The sequence below is a fragment of the Coptis chinensis genome, chromosome 7, assembly GCF_015680905.1.
Source record: "Coptis chinensis isolate HL-2020 chromosome 7, ASM1568090v1, whole genome shotgun sequence".
NCBI classification, from domain to species: domain Eukaryota; kingdom Viridiplantae; phylum Streptophyta; class Magnoliopsida; order Ranunculales; family Ranunculaceae; genus Coptis; species Coptis chinensis.
In genome coordinates, this window is record NC_141462.1 from 35,010,399 (window position 1) to 35,034,173 (window position 23,775).

A 23,775-nucleotide genomic window follows, 5' to 3' on the forward strand; every position below is an offset into this window, starting at 1 on the left:
ATGTCCAGACTCCAGACCCTAAGCTCGTAAGGTGTCAAACACATTTACATACTCTGTTATCATTCTCCTTTCTTTCTTTTTTCTCTACAAATTCTAAGGGGTTTTTTGCATTTTGGTCCTAGTGATAATAGTGATATTAGGGTTTGGCCCACAGTAAATCGTTTATTGCACTTTGGTCCAAAATTGCCGTTAGCCCATCAAAAATTTCATAATGCCACATTTACCCTTAAAATCATCGGCCATCACTTAACTAGTATTTTGCATTTTGGTCCTAATTATAATAGTGATATTAGGGTTTAGCCCACAATTAATCATTTATTGCACTTTGGCCTCGTCAGCCCATCTAAAATTTTTCATAATACCATATTTACCTTTAAAATCATTGGTCATCATTTAATCATTTGCTTTTAATGAACGGCTCGTTTTACACCAACTAACCGAGTCCCAAACTCACATTTTATTTTCTTCCTATCTTACCACCACGCCACCACCACCACCTTCTCCTCCACCACTCAATTATCACCTCATTCATCACCATTCAACAAGCACTATCATCTCTCTCAACCTTATACAAAGATCAAAATCATTTGTCCTATTGAACTTAACTCACTAGAGGACTACAAAAATTAACTTTGAATTTTAAAGAAATAAGATTGGGTATTTGAAATTTCAACTTAAACTCCCTTAATAAATGAGACAAAAATCTTAACAAACCTTATCTTAACTCGAAATCTAAAAAAAATTGAGTATCAAAGATCAACAACATACCTGAATGTTCAAAGATCGCTAGACAAACTTGGAAATATGATCTTAAAGTGAAAATGTGATAAATGGGTAGTTGATTGTGTTAATAGTGACCATTGCTTTTGGATGGTGGTGGTGGCGATTCAAGTTGTTATGGACGGTGGAGGTGGTGGTGGAGCAGTGTTCAAGAAAAAAGAAGTTAACTGTTTAAGCTCCATCGTGAATTGAATGAATGAGATGATGCTATTAGTAGTTTTTAGTAATTGGTCCTACTCTTAATAGCAATATTTGCAATTTGGTCCTCAAGTAAGTCACGTGTACAATATGTGCAGGGTATTATGGGCATTTCAGAAAAATATGGACAGAATAGAGTTGGACCGTTCAGTCATCGCACTTTAATGGCAATTTTGAACCAAAGTGCAATAAATGATTAATTGTGGACCAAATCCTAATATCCCTATTATCACTAGGACCAAAATGCAAACTACCCAATTCTAAGCCTAAGCTTTTGAAGATAACAAAATAAATAAATAACGAAAATCAAGATGCAAAGAATGGCATATTTATAGTAAAGCAAAAGGAACTTTATCATTGTATAGGAAAACCAAAATTCTATTTACAATGTAAGTATTACAGACCTGAGCCGAAACTTTTCTAACTTCAGCATTCGTATCTGCACAGCGTGGAAGATAAAAAATAACCCTTTCCCCTAGACACAAGGAACCCCGACTTGGCAATACATATGCAGCTGTGTAGTGAAACATTAAAGAAGTCAGAGGGGCGGAAATGCATAAAGCTGTAGAGAAATTTTTCTATCAGGGAATTAGAAGATCACTTACATGGTAGGTTTGAAAAGTTTTTGTGCAATGTGCGGTCAGTTTTATTGACATGTATGCAACTTCCCTGGCAACCAAGGGGACAATAGCTACTAGAACAAAGTGTTCGGAACTTCACAAGAATTTCATAGACAGCAATACAACCTCTTCTTCTTTGATGCTCCATCGAAGAGGAGACAAATTGATCAATTTGTCTCAGAATATGCAGAAGTAGCTCAGCTCGACTTCTTCCATCTTCTCCACTAGTGAAGCCAGATAGTATGATTATGTCAGTGATCCCAATTCACAGTACGCATTTAATCCGCAGCTATTATTTGAAAACATAAAATTCTATCTATATGGTCTTTGATGTCAGACATTTTTAAACCCTTCCCAGAGCAGTTGTACACTTCATGACCGGCAAATATGGTTTATGGTGCAACTTGTGCTTACAACAATGATATTGATTTATCAATATCCAAAAAAATCAGTACACATTACATCAAATAAGTCATTAAGAGCATAGAGTACCTAGTGTGAAGAATCGCACAAAAGAGAGTGACAAGATTGTCTATAAGAGGATCAACAATTTCTGGTGGATCATTTGGTAGAGCAAAGAAACCTAAGGTTGCCTGAAAATGTAACAACACATTCATATTTTAAGCTATTTAGATTTAGAAATATTCACGGAAAAAAAAAAAAAAAAAAGCAATGATACCTTCATAACATGATTTCTTGTTTCAACTGCTAGCCTAGGCTCCACAGACACCAATGTAGTAAAGGCACTTAATGCAAGGGTCTGCAGAATGAAGATGTTAGTGCCACGAGGTAGCCTAGAGGACACCAATCTTATATACAATCATTTGGGTAGGCCAATGATTGATACACGTCTTCAAATGGAAAACATGCAGATCATGAATATTTTCACATGACCAAGTCCTTACCTATATATGTACTCTCTTTACTAATAACAAAATACTAATAACAGACACGCAAAAAAAAAATAAAGTACATATTCAATAGAAGAGATTATGCAGGCAAAAAATGGTATAAACTTAGAGTAACAAAATGCAGTGGCAGACACATGCAAACCTGAGTATGGAGAAGTTCAACACTAAAGCCATTTAACTCCTCTTCGTCATCTCGACCCATCAAAGTCAAAACATAATCAAGCATCTGGTCTCTTCGTTTAAGTGGAAAAGACGCACCACTTTCAGCAGCATTGATGACAGCACGGCCTGCATCAGCAGCGTAAGACTTAAGTAATTTCTGCTTCCATGAACCTTAGGAAAATAAGTGGTTCTATTACCAGCAAAGAAGGGGGACATTTTATATCTCGTATATTCTTTCTTACCGATAGAAATATGAAATAACTGCAATGCAGCAGAAAATATACACCATATAATGCTTTAGAAATTTGCACACACACAGATACCTAGTAAATCAATTGCTGTTATGACCGCTTGTTTAGCTGTTGGGTGTTGTACATGAAGGAGCCTTGAAAGCATATTAGTTCCCTGCCAGAACCAAGTAAGAAAATAATCAAGAAAGCACCAACAGAAATAACTAAACGGATACAAAAGCAAGCATCAAAGAAACAGCATACGAAATAAAGACAAGATAACAGTGAGAAAGGCCGAACTAGGACGACCATACTACGTGCAGAGGAGATTGGCCACAAGGACGCTATTATTAAGTTCACAGGAGAAGCTGCTAATGTCACTAAGTGAGTCGAACTACAGAATGTATGCTTTTATGGTGAATTTGAGATGGGTAAAAGAACCTCTACATGCAGATCCTTACCAGTGATCCACTACCATCTCTGAAGAGTGTCTTTGCTCCTTTCAGGAATGAGTATAGACGACGCACTCTTCGTCACAGTATTTTACAACCTTCGTTGATTAAGGGTAACAGTAATCACTTAGCTCTTGCTTTTGCTCCCACCCAATGCAGAACTCAGGGCCATCGTGGCAGAGGCCATGAATTTGTTATTTCACTTATTTGTATTGTGCAGTACCTACGGAAAATAGGTATCGATGCTAGAACTAATTGGTTATCTGCCTGGTCCGTCTTCCTCCTGTAAAGGAAAAAAGATAACCCACTTGCCCACTTGTAGTAGAAACATGCGTACTCTTGTACAACGAGGAGAAAAGGAGTTTTGAAGATACATGTCACACTCTTAAAATATAATGCATCCACAGCCCCTTTCTTCTGTTTCTTCCTTTCCTTCTTTTCAACCTTCCTCCTCATTGATTTAAGCTACCAGAGTTTTAGAAATTTTTCTCCCTCTTAATATAGTTCTTTAATTCAATATCACATTGATTTAAACAAACAGAGTTCTAAGTAAATCGTATTGCAAAGAAATCAGAAGAGCTTACAATTGTTCACAGATAGGCACAGATAATAACTTTATATTTTCTTTTTTTATGGTTCTGACTAGTGAGGGCGAATAATTCCAATTAGGGTTTTTGGAGATCCTAAAGGACTATTGCAACGCAATTTTGCTATTACTAAATGCATTTTTTTTAATGGTATCACCAGAGAGGCAGAGACTCTTGTTTACTTCAGTATAGCAAGCTAGGAATGTTCGAATTGTTTCTGGATTGACCTTGAGCTCAATATGATGAAGAGTGTATTAGGATCAAGTTTAAACACAAACTAGCTCCCGAGTCGCACCCCTACTCACAAGTACCATCAATGAAGGAGAAAAGAAAAATAATATGCAAACAGGCTATCAAATCTTATTCACCACAAGAGCGAGACAGCCAAGGCGGATTAGTTCACACTTCTCCTTGAAATAAAGAACCGAGAAACAACAAATGCAAAAGGGGATAAATGAGAACCATTGTTCAAAAGGAATTTTTACCTCAAATACATACTACCTATCGGATACTTAATACATCTCCACCGAAAAAGGAACGAAAAAAAGACTTTAAAGACAAACAACATCATACCACGAGTGCATCTATTCTGGCCTCTATAACATTCGATGGTGCATATCTTGCCGCATATCCATACATCAAAGCCAAAGCAGCATGTATGTCATCGACATCTTGTACTTTTACTCTATCTGAGAAAAAAGCTAGAATTCTGCACATGACGGACATTAGAGGTGTCACAATATGCAAGGCGATCCATGTGGTAAAGGACGTAAAACAAGTATATGCTACATTGTTGTGAGAAAAGTACCAAAATGAGGGGACTAAGTATTATCAAAATCCACTAAACAGAAACAGAAACAGAAACAGAAACATAATCATAATAATAATAATAATTGTTTAATTTATTTGTAATACTAATAATAATATCAATAACAATAATAATAGTATTATTAATATTAATACTAATAATAATAGTAGTAGTAATTGTTTATATTGATTTCCATCCACATGCAGATGTCAATATAGTCATTTGGTTCATTTAAACATAAATTACTGAGTACACATATATACCGGTCAAAAAGTCTGTCACGTCTGGCCAAGACAGAACAATAAAAGTGCTAATAATGATCCAAACTAAGAGTCTAGCTAGACTATCTAAGAACAATGACCTACCCAGTCAAACTAAAAAAGCTCTTCATAATACTTCAAAAAGTGCACCAAATAGAATTTAAGAGGACAAAATATGCTTTGCCCCTCATAAGAAGGCAGCTGTTTTAACAAGAACTATTCTGCCTCTCTCCATCAGCTCGGGCTTCTTAAGTAAAGTGGTTTTTAACATCTATATGCACGACCCATCTAATTCTGGAAAACAAATTGTACACAAAGGAAATGAATGCCAATGCTATTAACTAATTCAACAGACGTACATGCAAGCTGCACATAAAGAGAACGTTGCAGTTTGACCTTTAGTTCAAAAAACATAAAATAGACTTGATGGATACAATACAAAAGTGTATATCATGCAATGTTGGTCGGTAATTAAGAATAAAGTTCTCCAACATGGAGGAAATCACAATTGAAAAAGATCTTTCAAGGGCAAGGGCTGATCTCAGCTAAAAGAAACTCATTCCAATTGACACGTGAATCAGGTAGAGAAAAAGAGTCGTTGCTTTAATTAATTAATTTTCTCAAAGGGGGGCAGAAAATGGGAGGGTGGTATTTATTTTGGCGCTAAGTAAGATTGGCCCGGCTATGTGTGTCCGTATCCAACACAGTCACACGGATACAAAGTGTCTGACACAGTGAAATATAAAAACTAGAGGTGTAAACACATACAATATATATACTGACACGTAGATACGACACGGATTATTTTTAAAATGTGACATGTTCATGTAGGTTTGGGGCAGTTGGTCATGCCTTCACATGTTCTGTAACGTCTAATGCATGTTTTTTCTCGTTCTATCTCTTTTTTCCTTTTTCTTTTTCCGTTAGATTTCCTTTTTCTTTTTCCGTTACAGCATCTCCAAAATGCTTGGGCTGGTAACTGTCCATATCACCTTCTATGTTGTACATGCTCTCTTCATGTGAGTATAAATTCTTTTTGTTTTTACCGGTAAAGTGAAGATTTCATTTAAATTAAAAGTAGGTTAAGGTAACCTAAAAGTTCAAGGGAAAAAAATTCCTTAAAAGACTTAAACCCTAAGAAATCTGAAATCAAGAATCCCCTATACATAATAATATTCACCCCATCTCGCAACAAATGACTCAAAATGAATGCTTCTAAAATTTATACACACTTTATACCAATAGCAAAGACGGCCGTTTGTGGTCAGAATGACCAGACCTTCCGGAGATCCATAATTTTACCCTAAAACTGTCATTTGTTATGTTCCAACCATATCCTCCGCATCATTGCAAATGGAACCATATTCCGGTCACTTGGCCTCTTGATGTAGGATAAGACTGAATTCAGGCAGAATTCAGTTATCTGCAGACTGATTTCTAATAGAATTCAGTTACGGGCAGTTATTAATAGTAGTTAGAATTATCTACTTTTAGAATGCAGTCTATAATAGACTGCCAAGTGTCCCTAGTAAGTTATTCCTGTGAATTAGTCTCTTATATATAAAGACACTCTCATTGTAATGAATTTTCATGCAATTATCAATCAAATTCCAGAAACTTGTATTATTTGTTCTTGATATTTCAAGTGTTCCTTGTGGATTCAAGGGTAACAATCGAATTGTAAGACATGATCTACAATTCAACACTTCCACTACGCCACCTCTGGATGAAAAGTCATGCACACTATTTAGTACAAAGATCCACCACTCGACTCGACCAGGACTAACCAAAAGTACCCAAGATACCTCCAGAAAATTTAACCAAATCTGTCAAGAGATGGGACAATACAAGACTAAATTGTTAACCAACTCTACAACAGGAGCACTGAAAAGACAATGGTGGTTTGACCCCTAACATTTACTTCCTAAGATTATCGATCGTAAGAATCCACTCCAACGAAGCAGACGATATTCTAGACGCTGGAAAAACAGGAAAAAGGATACAATACCACAGGAGGGCGGAAATCAAAAATGAAAGTAATAAAGAAAGAACCATATGAGGATTCCATATCAACGATTCAGGATCATGTCGGTTCAAAATGTAGGCCTTTCCATAAGGGAGGCTAACCCGTCAATGTCCTAATCACGGAAAGCAGGTCAATGCCAAGATTCCAAGAAACACCTTTGGTAGCTCTAAGAATGCATTTGCTAATTGTAGACCCTTTGAGCTTAGTCATGTTGAACAAAGTTACATACTCCCTAACCAAGGATACTCCCAAAAAGAATAAGCTCACCCAAACCCAGATTGTACCTCTCTTGAAGTTTGGGAGAGAGTATACCAACAGGGCCACTCTCCCAACTATGGCTGGAAATGGTGCGGGTTTTGACCCGTATCCGACCCACTCAGGATCCATTTTATTGGGTTTGGATCCTCTTTCCTCTAAGCATATCTGAATTTAAAAACGGATCGGATCGGATATGGTTTGTTGAATTTTACCCATATCAAATCTGGGTCGGATATGGATATACCCCTAAGTAGTTCATATCCTCCCAAATCCATATCCAAATCATAATAGTTTATTATATTCTGCATGAGCTCAACTTCACCATGTCCTGATGTAGTGATGTTAACATTCACCAAAGAGAAAAATAATAAATGTACCACCTAGTTTTACTGACTACATACTAGTCTTCCTAAATCTCTTTTGACTTTGCTAACCAACTAGCCAAGAGGGAACTTTTATCCCGTTTTTATTGTCTCGTTACTTTCTGTACTTGGGAATACGAAAACTTAATCCAAACACCAGAACAAGAGTCTCATTTCTGTGTTGCATGGGTACGCCGAAATTCCACCGTGTCATACCGACACCGACACCAATACGATACAGATTTGTGGTCGGAGTCAAAGGGAAAAAAAAACTTATTCAAAGAAATAGAGAGGAGAGGTAGGAATATTGATTGGTGAGTCTCCCTTGCGCAAATTTTCTTCTTTTTCTTTGGTCTCCATTCTTCTCTTTCTCTATCTTGAAGGAAGAAGATCTACTTAAGTTGCTGATGTCAGACAACTTAAAATGGGTGGAAATAACAAATGGGCCAGTCTTGAAACAAAAAATGCGGGCTGGGCTTTTCTAGAATGGGTGTTTAAACCTCTAACTAGTAATAACTGCTAATTGTTTCAAACTTTCAAAACCCAATGGGCCTTGTCATGTGGATACAGCTAAATTTCTAGGTACAATTTCAAACATCATCATTATAGAATCCAACTACCTTAAGCCCTTAACAGTGTGCTTTTCAAGATTCACTATTTTAGAATTAAAATAATTTCTTTTTAGAAAAATTATAATATTAAATTATAATATTAGCCGTGTCCCCGTGTCCTGATTTTCAGACCTTGCCGTGTCCAAATTGCCGTACCCGTGTCTAAACCCGACACTCGTACCCATGCAACACAGCTGAGTCTGAATGCAATTTGAAATGAAGAGGAAAGGTATATGGAGACTTGCTCTGATCTGCAACACCAACACAGCGTACTACTACTTACTTCATAGCCTCTTTTCAACTCTTGACCGCTCACTTTAGTCTCATCTTTATCCCCCCTTACGCATCATACCATCTCATTTGAGTTTCACATTACAGGTTTGCAGTTCACTTGAGTTGTTAAAAGACCACTTCTTTGGGAAAATCTTCTGCTGAACTAAACTAATATTTGAAAACATTTGTTGGTCAGATCTTGATTCTTCAAAAAAGTTGCTGTTTAAATAATTTTGGATCAGGTCCAAAATGGTTAGGATACAGTTTGCTATTTAGGATCCAACCGGGTTTGAATCCAAATATGGTTCACCATATACAGATATGGATATACGTAGATCTGCCCGAACCCAACCCCACTCCCAGAGTCCCAGCCATGGCGATCCTCATGAAAGCGCGACACCACTATTCTTCTCCACAAACTCTCTCTCTAAAGACCAGATCTCCACAGCCACTCGTGGCTACAGAGCTAAGTTAAAAGTGGGTATTCCGAAACCCCAAACCCCCAACTTTCTCAGCAAACAAACCCCAACTTATTGACAAGGTAGTTAGTACCTATGAGGCCATGATGCTCTACTAAGTCATCCCGCAAAAAATTAAAAATGATCAAATCAATTCAATGAGACACTGTTTCGGGCATAGAGCAGAGGAACATAGAGTAAACAAGAAGATTGGATAGTGCGCTTTCATTAAGAACTAACCTGCCCCATTTATGTATAGACCTAGGCTTCCGTCCATTAAGCTTTTTACGAAAAGGTTCAACCACAGATCCCAAATGAACTTGGACCTGTAAGAAGGCCCAAAAGGGAGACCGAGGCATTTTCAAGCTAAAGACAATGCCTCACAACCAAAAACAGATGTAACTCCCCCCTATATCACCCCCCCACCCACTGGGAACACCATGCTCTTGGGAGGTTAATGCACACCCAAAGACAGCCTCACAACACCCAAGAATACCCCTCAACTACCTCACTTGCTCAGCCCTAGAGATCATCCTCCATAACACTTCTACCACCATGTCTAAGACCTCTAGAGCTCTTGAAGAACCCAGCAGGATATCCGTTCACAAGGACTGAGAAAAAAGCAGTGGAAATTAATTTTCAAATCCATCCCCTCCACTTAGGCTGAGTCCAATGGCTCTCTATCCCTTTAAAAGTAGTGTTAAAGTCAATAAAGTAGAGCTAAAGTCAACAAAATAGAGCTAAAGTCAACATATTTTACTCTCTATCATTATTTTTCTATGTATATATACAAAAGATTTTACTCTCTATCTCTATTTTACTCTCTATATTTTACTCTCTATCTCTATAGAGAGTAGAATCCTTTGTATATATAAAGAGGAAATTAATGATAGAGAGTAAAATCTGTTGACTTTAGCTCTACTTTTAAAGGGATAGGGAGCCATTGGACTCAGCCTTAGCTAGTTAGCGCCAAAATCATAACACAGAGAACATATTTCAAAACAAATCAGCTCACGTAATCATAAGCTTTTGTCATGTTAACCCATTCCATTAATAACAATTCTATACAGTTTGAAAACTTATAAAAATAAGAAAAAAAATAAGACGCAGACTAATAGTTACCTTTGAAATATATTTTGCCCAATACCATCAAGAATGTCCTTAAGCTTTTCCAAGACAGTATCCAAATGTGATGCTGCAACCTGTGATAAATATTAGATAATCTAATCACAAAAAAGTAAAATGTTGTTATCGAGAAAAGTAGCCTACACCTACGTACCAATCCCATGCCTTTTGCCAGTCCAACCCTATTTGTCGGAGCTGCAATGTTGGCCTTCTTATACATCCAGTCAATCTTCCCATGAACGTAGACTCTGTCATCCACTTTCTGAAGAAGAATGCCTAGGCATCTGCAAGAGAAAGGTCAAGATAGACATAAACAGAGGCTTCATATAATATGTAGAATCTAAGGTGTGTTTTGATAGATCGTAAAACATTTTTACTTAAACCAGTTTAATATATGCAAGTTTTTTTTTTCAATAAAATAGTTTTTGCGACAATATTCTCAGATCATTGGCAAACATATAATAAACATACCCATGTACAATAATTTTATTCAAGATATGTCCAGTCATCAATAGCAATAATTCGGATTTCTTCCTCTATAACCAAAACCCTTATCATTTTCATTCCATTATAACTTCAACTCAAAATTGTTTTCTTGATTTTTTTATTCAACTTGATATCCTATTTATTAACATGGAAGCAGAAAATTGAGCAATTGTGAAGTTTTAATAATACTCAATGTAGTCAAGGACAAATCTCAATGTTTTTATATTCTTTGATCCAGGAGCTTTAATCCGAATTACGCTTCTAGGTTTTAGTTCACCTTAATACCCTTTTCATTTGACCTTCTTTAACATTTTGTGGTATCTCCAATCTAGTAGCTTCCATACAAGTCAAACACTGGTTTGAATTAATCTTGAGATTATTTTCTCTGAAAGACAAGAGGTTTATAAATTTTGTAGATTAAATCAATGGGAAATTGCTATGTATACCTACAGGCTTGAACATGTTAGAAAAAAACAAGTTGCCTTTCTATAGTTCAGTGTTTTAGGACTTGGACAATCCATTATAGTAAATACGAGGTTTTGGCACTTCCATTTACAGCCTTTTAACCTGGAAATCAACAAAAGAACCAAAACTTAATTTCGCTATACAAACAAGGAGAAGAACCTTAAAACCGCACTAATCAGCATACTCCAGAATTCCTGAACGTGCCAAATGATGAAAAAAGAATGTTTCCAGTTTTTTTCAATTTGTAGATACAGTTTGATTGGAGTAAAGTTTCAGACCTAGTTTTTAGGATTTGTAGGGATGTTTTATATGGCCAATAGATCTCGAGAAATCAAAGGTGAAATCTAGGTAGGATAGTGTATAGCAGAACCTAATGCCACTTAAAAAATACTATGAAACTAATAAATGAGTACCTATGAAGTAAAGCTGAATGCTTGTCGTCTGATGTATAAAGTTCATATTGTTCAGCTAAGACATCTCCTAAAGATATCACCCATTCTCTGTTCTCAATCACATCTAGAGATTCTGCAAGAAACTGACATGCCAAAGAGCATACGTCAATATTAATACAGATTCCACATTTCCACCTGAGGATCAGTGACTGCAAAGTGAGGCTGTTCATATGGTTCCTCAGCATATTCAAGAAGATGCAAAGTCAACCCTCCTCACACATACACACTGATAAACAAATGAAAGTGAATGACAGAGATATTGGCACACCCAGATGAAAAGAAATGATATTTTACTATGTTCAGATCTTTTAATTTATATAAATAGTGGACAAAAACTCTAAACCTAAACAATGCCAAGCACTTCCACAAGTTGAATCCCCAGATATATTGGCACACCCAACTTTAAGTGTGAAACATTTGTTGTTGTACCAGATCTACTATGAGAAGTCCACACTATGATACACAAGCAATCATATGAGTGAATAAAACGTATACAATGACATCTTACATACATTCATGGCAATTCCTGTTAAACACCGCTTTGATAAGGTTTCCACCAACACACTGCCTTCAAATAACAAGTCATATTTTTATAGTACATTCAAATTAAACACCATTCCTTTGGTTTTAAGTATTCCTCCTATTTAAGTATTGCTCCTCTTTAAGTTTTTTAAACATGAAACCAAAATCTTTGGTTTAATGCATCACACATTTTAAAGAACAACAAACAATGTAACAAAGTAACAAACTCTGCTTTGTAAATTTAGTAACTTTTAGTGTGAAACTTTGTTCTTGTACCAGATCTAGAAGATGAACATACGGGAATATGTAAAAAGGAAGCAACTTTTCAGTCATGTGTAATAAAAAGTTCAATAAATCGGTACATCATCTTCTCCATTACGATAACATAAGAAGATGAAAAATATCAACTTACTTTTGCACATAACCATTGTTGCTTACCATTAAAAACTCAGACTTTGATATTGTGAACTAGAAACTTTGCAGAGTGAAGAGTGAAGTAGTGGGAAGGAATGAGTAGGAAGCATTTCTATATAAAGGAGGAGTGTGTGGTGTGTGGAGCAGGCTCTTTTTACGAAGAGGTGCTGGTTTGAGGTGATGATTCCTGACCCCCAAGGGGCAACTCGGCTTTGAGAAGATTCTTCTCCGTGCGCTAGCATTAAATGAACATCCAATCACAATCTTCTCAAAGCCAACTTGCCCCTTGGGGGTCAGGAATCATCACCTCAAACCAGCACCTCTTCATAAAAAGAGTCTGCTCCACACACCACACAATCCTCCTTTATATAGACAATCCTACTCGCTCTTCACTACTTCACTCTGCAAAACTTCTGGTTCGCAATATCAAAGTCGGAGTTTTTAACAATAAACAACAATGGTTATGCGCAAAAGTAAGTTGATCTTTTTCATCTTCTTATGTTATCGTAGTGGAGATGATGATATACCAATTTATTGAACTTTTTATTACATATGAAAAGTTGCTTTCTTTTAACATATTCCCTTCACACATATGTTCATCTTTTAGATCTGGTACAAGAACAAAGTTTCACACTAAAAGTCACTAAATTTACAAAGTAGATTTTGTTACTTTGTTTCATTGTTTGTTGTTCTTTAAAATGTGTGACACATTAAACAAAAGATTTTGGTTTCATGTTTGAAAAACTTAAAGAAGAGCAATACTTAAAGAGGAGGAATACTTAAAACAAAAGAAATAGTGTTTAATTTGCATGTATTATGAAACCATGACTTGGTATTTGAAAGCAATGTATTGGTGGAAACTTTATCAAAGTGGTGTTTAACAGGAATCACCATGAATATATGTAAGATGTCACTGTATACATTATATTCACTCATATGATAGTTTGTGTATCATAGTGTGGACTTCTCATAGTAGATCTAGTACAACAACAAATGTTTCACACTTAAAGTTGGGTGTGCCGAAATCTCATGTTGTAGTAAGAAAACATTTTCATTCATATTGCAAAAAGTTAGATACAACAAGAAACTCATCTCTTAATCCTTACTCCTTTAGCAAGATGGCAAGAGAAGGAAGTTAATGGATATACAGAATAGTGAACATTCAAAAAAGATGATCGATATCGCCAAATTGTATCAAAAAGAGCCCATCCAAGAAACAAAGACTCATATTCAACCGATAGCAAAAACCAAGGGAAGCAGTTTTGTAGTTTGATTACCCCACTAGACATTCCATCAGGTCAGAAAATAATTTCACTAATCCACTACAAGGGTTTACAACTAGCTAATTAAATATATTGTATATATTGGGCTAATACCTGTATGCCCCTATCTAGATCCATGATGAGCAATTGTGGATCCATCCATCCACTTTGTTAGATTTTCAGACTAACTACCTCAAGCGCACTCTTGCAAGCAAGACCCATAATATCGATATAATTGGATACATCCAACCCTGATTTTCTGATATACGTGATATATCATAGATGTCAGTAATACCGTAATACATCTCTTTTGGGTCAGTTGATAACTTGATAGAAAAAAATTGTATATCGTATTATTCGTATCATATTGAAATACATTTGTAAATAACGGATATATCGAATGATATTTGCAAATTAAACAAACCAATTGATATTGATATTAAGATATTTTAGCTAAGGTTGAGCATTGTTGATCATTGACAATATATAGAAAATCAGTAGAAAAAAAAGGTTTGATAACACATGGATCATTTAAATTACATAGGCGATGAAAAATAAGAATAAAACATCATAAAATAAAGCTATCACATACTCGCATGCGATGTCTTATAGGATTAGGAGAATATGAGCATGTCTCAAGCGCATGATAGAGTGATACACCACACCAAGACCCAGGAGATTCAAGACTTGAAGAATCTACAGAACTAAAGATATATCTGAAATATCGATGAAAAGTTCTAAGGATATGAAGCGATTATATCGTATTTATCCATAAATATCGGAGATATTATGACATGTTTCCAAAAATGTGATATATTTCGCCTTAAAATATATATTCGGATGTCCTAAACTTTGGAGCAACCAACTCAAAACCAATTAGTGATGAGTGGACGGTCCGAGGAACATTTAGCTGTACTGCAAGGGTTTAAACAGTCCATGTGGCACTAAACTATAATAAACATCTCAACAGGATGATATATCTCCAAAATATCCGTATCGGACTCCTTATTTTCCGTTCTATATCAGGATATTTTCCGCCTTGCTAGCCAGCATGTTTTGACTCTAAAGGATGGTTTGAAAAGGCAGAGAGAACATTCTTTTAAAAGGACTTAAAAGTCAAAGTAGGAGAATCTCCCACAGTATACATCTAAGACTATGCATATCCCCACTGAGATTTTGGTACTGCGTACTGCATGAAGTCTCCATAGGTTATATTAGAAAGGAAGAAAAATCTCTATAAATCACAACAGGCCTACACTTTCTGGTACATGGCACACACTCTTCAATGTGCCCATCAGTTTGCATTTTTAAAGGTTGGAAGAATCTGGCTAAACTAGTGAAACATCCAAAAAATCTAATACGATAAATGCTTCACCTTTATTGAATTGTTTAAAATCCGCAAACTTACATTTATAATCATGTCATCCCAAGTCTCTTGGTACGAACTATCCTCCTTCAGTTCTTCTGTGTCACTGACATAAGCTTTCATCTTCGGAACCTAAAGCTTATAAAACAAGGAATGAATGAGACGATGCATATCTTAATAAATTCATAATATCGCTTCTCAATAAATTACATGGACAGAAAATAGATTAGATTATATTAGATAACATGCGTTAAGGAAAGTAAATAGATTAGATTATATTAGATTAACGTGCGTCAAGAACACGAGCACTCAAACATCATTTATTGAAGGAAAAATTTACACTCAGCACTTGTTGAAGCTTACATACACCCAAAGTTGTCAATACTGTACTGTGAAAACATGTCATGCCGAGAGCAAAACAATGTGTATCACACACGGTCTCAAAAAATTTATGTATCACACGATACAGGAAGAGATATGATACAAGATACATCCTGTAAGGGGCTATACACTTTAGACACATGACACAATCAAAAAAATTATCCGACAACGAATATTGAGGAGTTATTTAGTTTTTCGGTTTTTCCTTCTCTTTTCTAAGCTTTGGAAAGTCACTTCAAGTTTTTTTGATAAGCAATAATCCTAACCCAAAGCAATCTTTACATACTCAACATGCATTAGTAGTATTGTACGTGATAAGATACTATTTGTATATGTTTGTAGATGATACTTGCAAACACATTTGCATATACATATCAACCTATAAAAATTTGTTTTTAAATGATATATGATTCAATGAGCGATTTCGTAACTATGTTTACACCTACTTTAGAACCTTGCAACATCTTAGTTGCACATGAACTTTACACAACATATTTTTACATATTTAGGTCCTTCTTGCTACATACCTCATCTTGCCAAAATAAACCAAGATCCTTTGGAAAGAGTGGCGCCAAATAACATAAGACCTACAAGAAAAATGATGGAATTAAGTAAACACACCATAATTTGTATTTATTATCTTATCACTACAACCGCACTCTATGGTGTCAGAAGAATCATATTTAAACAACACTGTAGAACTCAGGTTGTGTGACGACTGCATAATATTCAAACAGTGCTAAAGGTTTTTGAAGGAGCAACAACGATTTCGCAGTAAAGGGAGGATGATGTGATACTTCAGCACTCATGCACTCGCACAACACAATGAATTCAGAAAGAAAAACTGATTTCACCTTTGGCAAAAAATCTTCCTTGCCTGTCTAATCTATGCTCCCGCAAAATCATTTATGTAAAACGAAAATGCAGAAAAAATGGGCTTTGCCCTCGGGAAACATACCATAGATCATCCAACTACTCAAAGACCTAAAGTAGTCCTAAGCAGGAAGCTAAAGCAGAACTTACCCCAAAACCATGCAAAAACCAAGAAACCACATAATACAGACAAAAGAAAAAGGAAAAATCTTCAAATGCCTGTATTTCAGATTTACAGGATAATTCAGGTGATACACAATCCTCAAAGCATCGACTTTTCCTTATCACTAATGTTCTATATGAGTTCTCTACAGTTTCAAAAGATAAATATCTCATAGAAAAGAAAAGGCACTGAGGAAATTTTGTTTGGAAACTCCAATTTCTTATTTACTGTAAGAGTGTGATATTTCTCAGTCAAACAGTTGACATTTATGCATCACAAAAAAGAGAGGTTGATTTGAAAAATAAAATACATCCTCAGATTATTTACACAAAGCACATTCACTGACTCACTGTAAATATGAGTGGAAAAAAAACGGAAGATGAAGTGGAAAAGAATACAACACAACCAACAAAATAAAGTAATAGAAAATGAAGTTAAAGGCCTTGCTTTTTGCTTTTCTTCTTTCATTCTTTTTTATCACTAAAAGGCTTGTTTTTCACTAAGTAATATGGACACTTCCTATTCTTAAAAAATTCCATGTCTGACACACGTTCTGCATACGATTTCTAACTAGGGTTTCTTCGATGCCCTAAAAGAAAGTAATCCACTAACATAGTTACAACTCTATGAAATGTCACTTTCATAGTTATTTACTTGTAAGGAGGCACTTCGAAGGGTCTTGAGCGCAAGAATTAGTTTTGTAACTAAAGAATAGGAACATTTTTCTTTTTAATTAGTTGTGTCCCCGTGTCGGACACCGACACACATATTCATGTCAATGGGACTTGGGTTTTCTGGTGATGAGAACTTATTTTTTTTAATCGGCAAAACAGAAAAGGCATTTTTTTTTTGGTGACGAGAACTTTAATGGAAAACGGTTAAACTAATACAGCAGAGAAGGAAGTGGTGTGAGTAAGCATCTAATGCACTCCCTAGGACATCCAAACTAGGTCGACACGCACCAGGACTACTTATTATGAGCTCCTAGCTAGGTGAGGGAGATATCCACTGAACCAAACCAAATCTAACAGATAGGATATGCAAATAAAGCAAAAGGCAATGCAACTCCCCGTTAAACAGACAAACTGGAAAATCTTCAAAAAGATGACCCATCTGTTCCACATAGATCACAAATCAATATCACTAAGTACCATCAACTTAAATCACCATAATTTCAACATTCTTACCTATTTTTAATAGATTACATGTTTCTAGATCACCACCTCAATCACCAACTCACAAATGTGAAAAGCTTCAAGTTGTTTACAAATTTTCCGTTTCTTTCCTTCAACACGTCTCAAATCTTATTACTAGAGAGGAAAAGCTGTGCGGACTCCCTTTAGCCACCAAATCAAATGGTACTATGTCTCTACAAGGAACATTCTTAACATACAAATTATACAATGATCAATTTTATTTTATTTTTTGCTGGGTACATACAATGATCAATCGTCTTTGGGCTTTATTGTCAAAGTAATAGAACTCTGGCATATCCATAGTCCATAACCCTATGACTTGGATGATTAATCAAAGGCTAGCTCTCTAAAAAGCTTAGAAACATGCTTTTACTGACAGTAAATATACATGCTAATCATATGCAAATGGCCTTAGCTTGTTGCTTTATACTTGAATCAAATTGCAGCAGAGTGAATCACATTCTTCCATTCAATATCGTCCAATAGATTAGTTTCTCACTATAGATTTCCCCGTTCTTTCTTAATTTCCCAAAACGCTGCTCCATTAAGTATAGCTTGTCTACCTGTCATCTTTCAGAACCTTTAACTTTGATGAGGTTCACAGACAACATATGTTCCCAAAGAAAACTCCATCTCGAGCAACCTCCCCAACCATATAATTAATAGACCCTTATCAAAGGCTCCAATCCTATGGCTAACATCTTCCGAGATCTCCTCTTTCAGATAAATCTACACACATTGTTTATTCGTTATCACCACAAGATCATCCATATTAGCAGTTCTAGCACTCCACCTACCCTGTCCTGCTTCAAGATCATGTAAATACCTTGTAATCTAAAAGAGCGATCAGATCTTATTGGGTCTCTAATGGTATAATGTTAGAATTGTTGCAAAAATGGCTTGATTCCAAAGTTCATAGCGTGTAGAACAAAAGGAACATGGAATTGTTGAAATCCAATGAGAAATGAATGAAATAATTGTTTCCACTTGAAATGAGTTTTGTTTGAGAAATAAAGTGTAAAACACTTAGTCCCACATGGGAAGAACACTAAAGAGTTGTTGAGTTAATAAGGCTTTGTGTTTGCCTTATGGGTTGGGCCCCAAAAGGGGTACCACTAATTTTCCGTGGAGATGGAGATGGAACGTAGCCAAGCTATACAACACACGTGCGCCGTAGCCGCCAGAGAGGCAATCCGGCTGGCTCGGCATGGCTTTTGGCTAAGCGGCATATTAATGTGTATTGCACATTCTATTTGGACAGCCAATTCCTTGATAGCCCAATTCGTTTGGGCCCAATTGGCTTATACAGTTTCTTTTGTTGAACAGACGAACAGTGGATAGAAGAGACGTGACTTTTTGAAAAGTTACAAAGATCCGAAACGTTGCATTAGTTTGAAAAGGTGTGACTCTTCGAAAAAAATTGTTTATGGTTCGAAAAGGTGCATTGTTTCGAAAGGTGCTATTTTTCTTAAAAAACAGACTTCTTTGCAATAAAAAATCTATCTTTTTCTTGCATTCTCTCCCTTCAAAAATTAAGTATGTTCGAGTAAAAACACGATGTTGGTTCTAATTCTTTAGAATTGAAGAGCTAGCATTCCTTAGAGCAAAATCCTTTCTACTTTGGGAGACAGAGACAGCTGCTCAAGAAACCTTGAAGCACCATGAGGGAGCAAATCTGTCTTAAGGACAGTGTGATACACTTGGCTCAGATTAAACTATGTTGGTAATACTAATTCAAACGAATAGATTTGTTACTTGGTAAATCTCTGTTCTTTTTTGTTAGTTATCCTTAGTTCATGCATGATAGTAAGCAAATTTCTAGTTGTTCTTTCTAACAAGAATTACATCTCTTGTAATCTAACATAGCTCCATCATTCAGTTTATTATGCATTTTTGTCAGAAATACTTCAACTTATTATATATCTATTAAGATATATTTTCGTATTAGGAAAGATCTTATATTGTATATTGTATGTATTATTGGTTTAAGGAAAGATCTTACATTGTTTCCCACATATTCTATAAACGTGGGTAGGGTATTATTTAATTCCTATTTTGTAGATTGGGTATCTTGACACCCAAGGATGTAGTATCTACAAATAGATGTATGGTAGAGAGATGATATAACTCTCTACCCCCTTCTTCCATCCTAATTAAGATTATCATTCCGTTGTCTACATCATCACCATTTCTTACTGGTTTACTTATCATTGTGTCTTAACTCTCCTAGCATCACCATTAATATGGGTATCAGAGCTTCAGGTTTAAATCTGAGTTTAATTGTATGCTAGGAAAGGTATCCACCAAAATAAGTATATAGCAAAAAGGTATCTTATATATCGCATTCAGTTTCAAGTCTTATCTTTCGTCCTAAGAAATACCCAATCAATTTTAGTACTGCAGATCACTGATCTGAAAATCAACAAGATTTCATCCCTCCAGCCAGATTCACGGAGTCTCATCAAGTCGTCAAATCGCAGTTTTTTTACGATTCGTCCAAATTTCTAGAAAATTTTCATAAATTCCAGAAAAATCTGAGGATCAAATAAGTCTTCTGAACCAGATGCTAAATCAGCATGGTTCATTGTGTATTGTTTGAGTGGTAAAAAACAAAATGTTTCCACAACAAATAGTAGTCAATTCTTAGTGCTATTTGTATTCAAGTATTTGTTGTGATACTGTTCTTTAGGTATCATTCCATAATCAGTTCCCTACTCTTCAAAAGTTCTAGCATAACATATATGTTGTCATAGTGTTCTTTTTGTATTGATCCATAATCAGTTTGCTCAAGAGTTTTAGTATTTCGAACCAAAGAGAGTATTCAGTTTTTGTTGGGAACCAACATTTCCAATTTCCAGTATTAGTATCAACAAAAGAGTTATTCTTTTTGTAGTGATGAGTACGGTTTTTGGTTTCTCGCGGTTACGGCATTTTTGGTCTTAGTGCAGTTTTTTTTTCATCAGGCTTATGGTATATGAGTATTCAAGTGTTGTGAAAAGATTTTGGTATTCACGCCGTATTTGGGTTTCCTAGAGATGTTGTAGGTACCAACTAAAAGTGTCTGACATTACTCCAGTATTTCTCATGAGTATTGTGGAGTTTTTTTTGTCGTTTGGTACTTTGTCAGTCTTCTCCAATAAGGTGAAGAAGTATACATTTTTGCTCAATATAGTTATTGGGGAATATGTCCATTTTTTTTCGGTATTTCAGTATCCAACTTCTGTTGCTAGTATGAAGTCTCGCATGAATGGAACTCGATTGTCATCTTTTATTCTTTGGACCTAAACATTGTTGGGTCCCGTGTTTGACAAGACAAAGTTGGTTAGTTGATGGATGTTTGATTATTTTCTACGTTGCAAGTATTCCGTAGTCTTTGGACCCAGTCTTTGGAATACAAGTTTGCAACTCGGTGATATTCTCTAATCTCTATTATGTTTGCAAGTATTACTAAGTATTTGTGTGGCGAGAGGAAGCATATCAGTATTGAGTTGGCCTCAACTTAACCCACCGTATCCTCCTTAATTACTCCTCATTGTTTCTTTAGTATTGGCCAAGTTGAAATTTTGCATAATCCAACTTGAAGGGGAGAATATGAAGATAATATGGAAAAGTACAAGATATATATGAGCATGAGACAATGTCGTCATGTCTCCAGTTTCAGTATTGACTCAACAGGGTGTTTTCTCATCAAGTTTCAGGCATTTGTCAGTTGGTTAGGTAGCAGTTGTCTAACTGCAGCGGTATTTTGTTGAGTTTAGCTGTGATATTGTTAGCAGCATCACACACATCAAATTCAGGGATATAGTTTACACTATGCATTTTGTCAGCCGTAGCAGTAATGAATGAGCAGCAGTCGAGAAACACGTCATCTAATTGTTGTTATACTTACAGTTTGCATTACAAATCAATATTCAAGTTCAAGTCATGCCTAAACCAACAGTTTCAGTGCCTGAACCGACAGTTTCAGCTTTTAGGTTCCAGTCATGCCATAAAGGAAAGTATTCAGAATGAGTCAGCTGTTGAGTTTGTCATCCAAAGATATTCTATGTGAAATGGAAAGTAGTATTGCTATCTTAAGTATGTAATCCAAGCTGTAATATACAGAGTTTGTATATTTACAGCTTGAGGAGGAGTGTTAAGATATGTTTTAGTATTAGGAAAGATCTTATATTGTATATTGTATGTATTATTGATTTAAGGAAAGATCTTACATTGTATCCCACATATTCTATAAATGTGGGTAGGGTATTATTTAATTCCTATTTTGTAGATTGGGTATCTTGACACCCAAGGATGTAGTATCTACAAATAGATGTATAGTTGAGAGATGATATAACTCTCTATCACCTTCTTCCATCCTAATTAAGATTATTATTCCGTTCTCTACTTCATCACCATTTCTTATTGGTTTACTTACCATTGTGTGTCTTAACTCCCCTAGCATCACCATTAACAATATCCTTAGAAGCAAAGGAACTATAATCTTGGACTCTTGGTGTGAAATGCGTCAAGGTTATAGACAACCAAAATCCCTTGGACTAAAAGGAACTCTATAACTGATTCTGCTAAATCTCAACGAATACTAAATCCTTGGGAAGGATCTTTATTGTATTATTGGGTGTGTAAAAACTTTGTAGGAGCTCTAAGGGACATTTCCCAAGGGTGTTGAGAAGGAACAGCCCAGCCCGAATTATTTAGGAAGTTTCTATACTGTAAACCATAATATGTTCTTATATACAGTTGGGTGAGAGAAGGTCGAAACTTATTAAGGTTGTATATTCTCTCTCTTTTTCTCCAGACTTTCTTCTTCGCCTTCTCTTATTCAATAACTAAATTATAACTTTAATGCCTCAGTCTTTAATCTTCTGGATTTATTTTTCATTTAAATTAACTTAAAATATACTATGTGCAGTAAAGAGACTATGAATATAGATATTGCATTTACTGCACATAGTAAATTTCATGATACTATGTGCTACAATGCAATTTACAAAAATCATGAAATCAATTAAATCATTGTACGGGGAAAAGAGGAAGGTGCTCACCGTTAAAATCTGAGTAGCCAACTGGCCTCGAGCAAGTGGATCATGCAAAAGCACCACTAAGCGCGAGAAAAGCTCCTACAATTGCAAGAAAAATGGCTGAAACTGAACTCCTTTTGTTATGATAAGGACATTTAAAGTAACTGATACAACAGAAGTCATACTTCAGGCTTTGGGATATCATCACGAGCTTTGCACTCAGTAAGAAGGAAATTACTAGAAGATGATCTCTGCCGGCATAATTCTGAAATACATCTACAGACCTGTAAAAGAAGCATAAGTTACATCATGATTGACTATCATGATAGCTCTGGTGGTGTGCATGTGTGTGGTGGTCAACCTCTCATATTAGAGGTGAGTTTTAGGGTGAATGATCCAGCCGGATCAAGAAATGATCCAGGTACCGAGTGGGTGATCACTCTAGGATAGTCTTTCAATCACCATAAAGGAGTAGGAGATCTCATCCCTGTAGAGGTGATCATTGCATTCTTAGTGGAGCCTTTAGCTGATATCTTCAATGATTAAGTTTCAACGTCTTGTGTTCCACTGTTTTCTTTTTGTCATATATCTGAGTCAAAGAAAGTCTTCTTCTTTCTATCTTTTTTATTGGTTCAGTCATGTTGCTTGAACATTTTAGTCTCTTATATTCTTATCTTCCATCTATTGGGTTTTGTATTATGCAACATAGTCCTAAACCAAATATGTGGGCTATATGGAAGGTCAGAAGTAAATAAATAGGAGGGTGTTTGCACATTGGGCACATAATTTACATTGATCATCCTTGAAGAGGCTACACAAAATCAAACTTTTAGGTCACTGAACTTCAAAATATCTTTTGTAATTGGGACTTAGATGTGATGTATACTTGTTGCAAATTGCATGCATCACTCACCTTAGTGCCTTGCTAAGAAAGCATACAGGTGGCAACTGGCAAGGCAGCTGAGCAACATTCTTAGTTACTATGCACCCATTTTGACCCGTCTACTGAATAAGCATTGTAACTGTACCTTAACAATGAAAGTCAATTTTACA

General features: G+C 35.7%; 1 protein-coding gene across 3 annotated transcripts in view; it reads right to left on the reverse strand.

Moving 5' to 3' along the window:
- LOC147487263 (ARM repeat superfamily protein) overlaps nucleotides 1-23,775 on the reverse strand; it is a 55,834-nt gene that overhangs the window by 21,970 nt on the left and 10,089 nt on the right. For all 3 annotated transcript variants that reach the window (XR_015202383.1, XM_086573010.1, XM_086573009.1), the window contains exons 19-32: nucleotides 22,908-23,006; nucleotides 22,747-22,821; nucleotides 15,997-16,056; nucleotides 15,131-15,220; nucleotides 11,486-11,607; nucleotides 10,276-10,405; nucleotides 10,119-10,198; nucleotides 4,514-4,649; nucleotides 2,995-3,076; nucleotides 2,652-2,797; nucleotides 2,278-2,358; nucleotides 2,091-2,191; nucleotides 1,584-1,822; nucleotides 1,383-1,492 (exon numbers count right to left, since the gene is read on the reverse strand). Coding sequence is in view for 2 of the 3 variants with exons in the window: in XM_086573010.1 (XP_086429136.1) it covers nucleotides 1,383-1,492; nucleotides 1,584-1,822; nucleotides 2,091-2,191; nucleotides 2,278-2,358; nucleotides 2,652-2,797; nucleotides 2,995-3,076; nucleotides 4,514-4,649; nucleotides 10,119-10,198; nucleotides 10,276-10,405; nucleotides 11,486-11,607; nucleotides 15,131-15,220; nucleotides 15,997-16,056; nucleotides 22,747-22,821; nucleotides 22,908-23,006 (1,551 nt within the window). In the remaining variant the exon portion in view is untranslated. The remainder of the gene's footprint in view (nucleotides 1-1,382; nucleotides 1,493-1,583; nucleotides 1,823-2,090; nucleotides 2,192-2,277; nucleotides 2,359-2,651; nucleotides 2,798-2,994; nucleotides 3,077-4,513; nucleotides 4,650-10,118; nucleotides 10,199-10,275; nucleotides 10,406-11,485; nucleotides 11,608-15,130; nucleotides 15,221-15,996; nucleotides 16,057-22,746; nucleotides 22,822-22,907; nucleotides 23,007-23,775) is intronic.